This window comes from Lissotriton vulgaris, chromosome 3_1 (genome assembly GCF_964263255.1).
Source record: "Lissotriton vulgaris chromosome 3_1, aLisVul1.2, whole genome shotgun sequence".
NCBI lineage: Eukaryota > Metazoa > Chordata > Amphibia > Caudata > Salamandridae > Lissotriton > Lissotriton vulgaris.
In genome coordinates, this window is record NC_141689.1 from 1265417286 (window position 1) to 1265425088 (window position 7803).

At 47.2% G+C, this 7803-nt stretch overlaps 1 protein-coding gene across 1 annotated transcript; it reads right to left on the reverse strand.

Annotated features, from left to right (window-relative positions):
- Positions 1–1670: 1670 nt before the first annotated feature.
- On the reverse strand, positions 1671–6309 carry LOC147727778 (uncharacterized). The gene is made up of 4 exons (XM_086963175.1): positions 5946–6309; positions 4596–4691; positions 4068–4205; positions 1671–2107 (listed from the first exon to the last, which is right to left on the reverse strand). Exons 1-4 carry the CDS (start codon positions 6307–6309, stop codon positions 1671–1673), a joined length of 1035 nt encoding a protein of 344 aa, XP_086819301.1.
- Between the last annotated feature and the right edge of the window lie 1494 nt (positions 6310–7803).

A 7803-nucleotide genomic window follows, 5' to 3' on the forward strand; every position in this document is an offset into this window, starting at 1 on the left:
TCTACTTGTTTTCGCCTGGGTTGACGGCTCTGGGGCCATTGCTGGGAAGGTCTAACACCGGATAAAACTGGTTCGGACAACATCCATGAGGAAAAAGTTTTTGCATTTTCTGACTTTTCACTCAATGTAGCATTTTCGGGGGCCTGTTTGGGGGGCTTCCTGGTGTTTGTGGGTGGGTTTCGGGGTCTGGGAGCACTGCTGGGTATGAATATTGTTGATAGCAAGAGGTTTGAAGGAAATCCATGGAGGCAGAGGGGAGTTAGGGCCTAGCTGCAGAGCGCGCACTGTGTGATTTTGGAAATTTTCAGAAAAGTGACTATGTCCACATTTTTGTACTTTTGCTTTTTGGCTGTTTGGGGGTCTTCTACTTGTTTTCGCCTGGGTTGACGGCTCTGGGGCCATTGCTGGGAAGGTCTAATACCGGATAAAACTGGTTCGGACAACATCCATGAGGAAAACGTTTTTGCATTTTCTGACTTTTCACTCAATGTAGCGTTTTCGGGGGCCTGTTTGGGGGGCTTCCTGGTGTTTGTGGGTGGGTTTCGGCGTCTGGGAGCACTGCTGGGTATGAATTCTGTTGATAGCAAGAGGTTTGAAGGAAATCCATGGAGGCAGAGGGGAGTTAAGGCCTAGCTGCAGAGCGCGCACTGAGTGATTTTGGAAATTTTCAGAAAAGTGACTATGTCCACATTTTTGTACTTTAGCTTTTTGGCTCTTTGGGGGTCTTCTACTTGTTTTCGCCTGGGTTGATGGCTCTGGGGCCATTGCTGGGAAGGTCTAATACCGGATAAAACTGGTTCGGACAACATCCATGAGAAAAAAGGTTTTGCATTTTCTGACTTTTCACTCAATGTAGCGTTTTCGGGGGCCTGTTTGGGGGGCTTCCTGGTGTTTGTGGGTGGGTTTTGGGGTCTGGGAGCACTGCTGGGTATGAATACTGTTGATATCAAGAAGTTTGAAGGAAATCCATGGAGGCAGAGGGGAGTTAGGGCCTAGCTGCAGAGCGCGCACTGTGATTTTGGAAATTTTCAGAAAAGTGACTATGTCCACATTTTTGTACTTTTGCTTTTTGGCTGTTTGGGGGTCTTCTACTTGTTTACGCCTGGGTTGACAGCTCTGGGGCCATTGCTGGGAAGGTCTAATACCGGATAAAACTGGTTCGGACAACATCCATGCGGGAAAGCCTTTTGGCACTTTTTGTAACTTAGGGTTCGTTAGGGTTAGCCCTAGCAGCAGGATTGCTTTTTTTCCTGGGGTGTTCTTGATTTTTGCAACTGAGTTCTGGGGTCTTAGAGCACTCGTGGGAATGTGTAATTTTGGTTGCAAGTGATTTGAAGAAAATCCATGGTGGGAAAGGGGGGATCACTTACTCTGTGAGAGACACTTAGTGTTGAAAACATTTATCCATTTACACTTAAAGAAAGAAAATGACACAGACTTAAGTTTCAGGAAAACAAACTTACTGTTAAACCCCCACCCACCAGACTCAAAAGCAGTAAAAAAACAGGTATGCTCAGATAAAGTTTCAAAAAGTATATTTGTATAGCCCTAACAAAATAATCTCCTGCAAGACCCTCCCTAACCCCAACGATTGTCCTTCAAAAGTCCCAAAAAGAACCCAACTCCCAAATCCCACCCCCCAAAAGTCTCTAAAAAAGGGGCAAGGGACACTACGGCAGGATGCTGTTCACTGTAGCGGCCAGGGCATCATACTCCTTGCGGAGGGTGGCATGGTCGAAGCGGAGGCCCTCCACCGAGTTCTTATAAGTTAAGACCTCCTGCTCCAAGTAGGACACTCTGAAGGATAAGCGGCGCTGGCGTGCCTTGCAACTCCTGTGGGGGGCAGCTGATGTCTTTGCTGCTCGGCGGTGGCGGTTGGCTTTGGTAGCCCGGCTCCGTACCGCTGGAACACTGTGCTGGCTGGCTGCCCGTGTGGGCCCGGAGGAGGATGCAGCTGTCGCAGTAGATGTACTAGTAGACTGCGTGTCCTCCTCCTCCTCCAGGGCCAGCAGCCGCCGATATTCGGCGACAGTGGCATCCAGCCTCCGTTGCCGGGCCATTCGAGCCTGCTCCTTCCTTGATGGTTTGTTGGATTTGGAAGGAGCAACTATATAAAGAAAGAAAGACATAGGGGGTCATTAGGATTGCGGATTTTCCGCATCCTCGGGGCCGGCGGAAGGCCCCGCCGGCCCAGAGGATGCAAAAAAACCGCAGCGGACTGACCAAAGACCCACCGCCACATTAGGATGGCTGGTGGGTCCTGGTTTCCGTCTGCAGCTTTTCTGCCGCGGCTGGCTTACAACCGCGGCGGAAAGCTCTAATATGGTGATGGTGTCTGTCAGACACCGTCCACCATATTAGGATGGCCTGTAAAGTATGCTTTTCCGCGGCGGGTTTTCTGCCGTGGAAAAGCATACGGAACTTCACTGCGGGGGCCCGTTGCGGGCCCCCCAGGTGAAGGGGGGGTGGGGGGTGCACATGGGGGGTACCTATGGTACCCCCCTGCATTTGCATGCAGAAAGCGGCAGGCACCGCGCGGTGCCTGCCTCTTACTGCATGCAAATGCAATGCGTGCATTTTTAACATTGCGGCGGGTGCAGCTTTAAGCTCCACCCGCCGCAATGCTAAAAATAGAGGATGTGACCGCAACCCTTGCGGTCACATCCTAATTGCACAGGAGGGAACTCCGCATGCCATGCGGAGGTTCCCTCCTGCTCTGGGGTCGCGGACGGACGCAAGTCCGTCCGCGATCCTAATGACCCCCATAGTCTGTAACCAATGCTCTTAAGATTAACACAAAATGATTGAGCAGAAAGTTGTGTCACAGTACAACTAGCAACTTGAAAGCACAGTACATAACTATTGAGGCCAGTATCTATCTAACCTCCCACTTCTTCATCCTTGCTCTAACATTAGTGGGAGTTTAAGGAACAAATTCTACGAGCACTATGGACTTCCATTACAGTCGACTATGACAGTACACCAGTCTTATTCTTCTTCTTCTCTCTTGTTTAGTAAAATTGGTACGTTATCTTCTGCAAGCCGGCATAATGCCAGCGCAGTGAACTTGCACCCGAGAAAAACAGACGCACACCATGATGAGTGACACAGACTTGCGTTACTGTACCGGTACAGTACATGCAGGTGGTGAAGCTCATATTTTTCTATTACAGGTTGCACTGAGAATACTCTGTTAAAAGGGCTACTGCTTAATTAATTTAACTTTCACCCTACAGTGCAAATGAGTACTAGAGAAGGAAAAAGAAGAAACTAAATAATCTGATTATCTATCACTTCACATGGGATGTATTTGATTACATATGGGATGACTTTAGGTGCTTTGCTTTTTATTGAGTGAACAGTGATACACCCACACATGAATGACTTACTACCAAATTAAATTTATTAAGAGAGGTAAGGAGTGTCCACCATAATAACCGGATATATGCTGTGCTTGCAGTTGCAATACAAACTACTGCTACTATTCATGGTAGTATTTAGACAAAATTCTAAGTTCTTTTCCTTGCCTTTCCTACACTGGAACGGACGTGCGGGTGCGGTGTTACATGATCTTCAAAGTAACACTTTGTTCATCCAGTGACCATCTACTCTCTCTAGATACACATATGCTATCTAAGAGTCAGATAGTACCATGATCCAGGCATCCATCCATTCAAAGTATATGCACACATACAGTTTCTGTTTCACCCACCAAGGCTGTTCTCCTTCCACCCATCCTTGCTTCATCATTCACTCAGCCATGCACCATACCATATTCTTTCCTTCCCAGCCACCTCGGGGACCAAGCAAACACATATCATTCTTCTTTGCCAGTCATCATTAAATTTCTCGTCCTTCCACACTTACTTCCACCCTTCTTTCGCTTTTCGTTCATCCCATCCATCAAGTTCATCTCAGATCTGATTGGTATTCTTCTCGCCAAAAACTTCACAGCTAAGTCGAAGTAAGTTTAGAGGAGGCTACTACCTGGTTGATTTATAATACACCCGTGCAGAAAGCACACTCTGCCGTCTTCAATCTCAATAAGTAAGGAATATATAGCTTACCTCTGCCCGCCACCACCGTGTGAACCCTCACAGGCACATTGCTGGTGTCCTCCGGCACTTGCACCGCATCCTCCCCAGAAGTGTCCTCCTCATCCACTACCACCACCTCCGCGCTGGCCACGCCACCAGATGTTCCACCTACAAAGTACATTTATGATTGTTAGAATATACCACTCACTACTATATAGTATTTGGTCTAGGAATAAAGATATGTAAAAAAAACAGAAAACAATGTAATAATTTGTGACTGTCTAATCTAAAGTAAAAATATTCCTTTTTCCAGGGAAGGCTCAGTGCATAGAGCTATTGCTGACTAGAATGGGAGTCCAATGGAATTGCCAAATGTGCAATCTTAGTTAGCTACATAGACAGACTAATAAGAATAATCTAGTAATACCACAGGGAGTCCTAGTCGAGGCAGGATAAGAATTTAGATACAGTCTACAAGAAGAACAAAGACGGTTTAGAAAAAATCGAATGAGGAACGCTAGGAAAAAATAGGTACTCTATATTAAAATGAAAACTTACTGGGGCCAGCAAAGGAGCCCTCGCCTGGCCGATCCTGCCCTTCTACAGCAGCAGCAGCAACCACCTCCTCCTCTGTCCTCTTGCCCCTGGGGGGAGCTGATGTACAACATGAAAGAAAGAAAGACACGAAAACATGGATGATTGTTGTCAACCAAATCAAACATTTCAAAAGAACAATAACAAAATATTTTGGCGAAATAGCAAATAGACAACTATTCCACGGGATATATTGACCGATCCCATGTGGTCTACTACGTTATTAGTATTGCTTGATTTGCGGACCGTCGACTTTGAAAGTTCTTATGTAACTCACTAAACAAACTACTAAAAAGGTTCGCCTAGGACTGGCAGGCAGCAGTCCGTAGCACGCAAAGTGACAGACAAAGTCCATCGTGATTGCAGATCAGCGACAACACTAAATAGTTTCCTACTACATTAACCAGTCATTAAAATACTAAAACTCTCAATCCTCCACCACTATTTCTTCTTATTGCCATGTGTACAAAAGAAGGACTAAACTGGAGTCTGTAGGGGCTGATTTAGAAGCCCCTTGCGGCTCTTTTGCTCCATTCTTGCGTGACTTTTGTGAAGCAGCGGCAGGACAAAAGAGGCGCATGGTGCGGCGTATATTAACAACGTGACGCATATGGGAGATGCATCACGTTGTAAAGCCCTGCGCCATCAGGGGGCGTTCCGGCGCAAGGGAAGGGCGTTCCTGCGCAGGAACGCATCCTAAAAGTGGCTGAGTGACATCTACAAGATTTTAATCGGTCACTTTGAGGACAATGATGCGTGACTCAAACCCTGCGCCTGCTTGAAGCAGACATACGGCTTGACGCAGCATTGGGGAGATAGAGCACCCCAGAGCATTGCTGGAGCTGCACCATCGTTGCGACGCAACTCCAGCAATGCGCCGCCTTTATGGCACAGAAGCGTAACGCTTCGGTGACGTTTTCGGCACATGGTGCGCCGCATTGTAAATAGGGTGCACCATGGGTGGTGGTGGCGTGGCGCACAATTACTGGCGCATCCCTGCTACTTTGCAGGGATGCACCGGTAATTAAATATCTGACCCTTAGTGTCTAGCATTACACAGTTCTTTAAACTACACTCAGGCATAATTTCACAGGCCAATGAAATGAACACAAAATCGAAAACAAATAAGCATAGTAGCAGCGCAACTGAGAAGGAGAGCAGTGCACCTGAAATGCACAGAAGATTTTGAAATATAATCTACCTACAATGTAATCGGCAGCATTATTGCTCTTGGTAAAAAACAAAAATTTGCAAGATAATAACACACAGAGCAGGAGAAAACAGAGTAGTAAAAAAATAGCTACTAATACTCACCAAGCCCTGGGATCTCAAGGCCGAGCAGGTCCAGCAGATCGCGTTCCCTGTCCAGGAGATCTGTCCAATGGTGGGTGACTTGGTTGTAGGTGCGCCGGACCCGAGATTGTTGGTACATGGACCGGCACACCTTCTCCCACCGCTTCCGGCGCTCCCGGAGCCCGTATCCGCTAGCGACCTTGCCACCTGCCATGATGGTCCTGGGGAGGCGGCGCTGAACATAAAAAACTAGTGCGGCCACCTCATCCACGCTGAAGATCTCCCGGGGCGCGACATTCTCCCCCCTCAAACACCCGCACGGGAGCCGGGCACTGGGTGCGGGACCCTTCCCTTTCGCGGGCTGCTTCCCGACTCCCTTCACCATGGTCTGGGCAGAAAGGAAGCTAAATAATAAAGAAGAAATAGAATAGGGAAGAAGAAAAGAAACAGTTTAAAAAAGTAGTTTAAAATTAACAAAAAGTAGCAGAAAACACAAAAATATAGAGCTAGAAAAATAGAGGGATAGATAATAAGTAAAATAGATCAAAAAAAACTTCAAACAAGCAAAGGATGGCAGAGATTCAGAGAGGATACAGATTCAGAAAGCATGCCCAGAACCATATGAATGAATGAGAAACAAGATGGCCGCGCCCGTTCACGACCGCGTGGGTAAGTTTGCGCAAGATTTTCTTTGCGAGCACACGCGAAATTGTACTAGCAAGCCGCACACTTTGCGAGATTACACATTGCGACCGGAAACGGAATTATGTCACGCAAACAAGATGGCCGCACCCATGAACGACCGCTAGGGTAACTTCGCAAACCTGTGATGATGAACCAGATGTAGAAACAACATAGTCGCGGCCGTTGCGAGCCGACAAGTAAGTTCGCAATTGCGAACTGGTACACAAACCTCGCAAACTGGCAGAAACCCTTGCGAACAAAAAAAAAAAAGATCCGCAAATTCGCGGGAGTTCGCGGATTTTGCGGATTTTGCGGATTGCCAATCCGTAAATACCCAAGTTCGCGGATTGCCAATCCGCAAAATCCACCCATGCTTACTCTTCAGGACATAGTAGTTGTCAGCATCCTGTTCACTAACTGTCTGGAGCTTATATTTGCCTTTGTCTGCAAAGGAGAGCCACAAAGTTGCTGCCCACTGACTCTGTGGTACCTGCTGCACTTTGCTGGCCCTCTCCAAAGCAGTTCTCCACTTGTGGATGTCATCCCCATCTTTATAGGGAGGGACAATTTTGCTCAGGTTTCTATGGCCATGAGACCTTTCCCTTTTTCTAGGTACTATGCTGCCACAAGTGGGCTCTAGCCCACACAATGTCCTCTCTCTTTCAAGAGCCAGGGTCTCTTTAGCAAGGGCAACATCTTGCGTCTTGATTCTAAGCTTAGATTCCTTCCTCCTATCTTTATGCTCTCTTCTCTGAGGGGAAGTCATCCTCCTTAGAGCTGAGGCCCTGGACCCTACTGATGAGTCAGAAGCTGTGGTGGTGAGCCTCAGCAAGGCCTACCAGTGCAAGGGGTTCGCCCTTCTCTGCACAGAGTCCTCAGACCAATAGAACAGAAGTTGGCACGGAAACTGTAATAGAAAATACAAAGTATATTAAACCTCATGTGGTGGAACTTCAGTCACACAGTACCCTTCGGTAATGTATTACGTAGCACACTGAATGGAAGGAGCATGGTCCTTTTATACCCACACAGGGGCTCAAAAGAAGGCCATACAAGTACAAAATGCCGGTTTTAGGTACATATATGGTCATACAGAAGATGCACAGTCAACAAGTGGGAGGAGTTAACAGTTGCTAATCCTGGTAAACACATCCTGACAGTTACACACTAGTAACAGCTGCAAGGACAGCTGTAA

What these genes read in the sequence shown, in the direction of transcription:
- LOC147727778 (XM_086963175.1), bottom strand. Translation starts at nt 6,309, where the DNA reads ATGGTGAAGGGAGTCGGGAAGCAGCCCGCGAAAGGGAAGGGTCCCGCA. An exon ending in CCTTGAGATCCCAGGGCTTG is followed by an intron (nt 4,692 to 5,945) that starts GTGAGTATTAGT and finishes GTTGTACATCAG; the next exon opens with CTCCCCCCAGGGGCAAGAGG. An exon ending in GGGCTCCTTTGCTGGCCCCA is followed by an intron (nt 4,206 to 4,595) that starts GTAAGTTTTCAT and finishes TGTACTTTGTAG; the next exon opens with GTGGAACATCTGGTGGCGTG.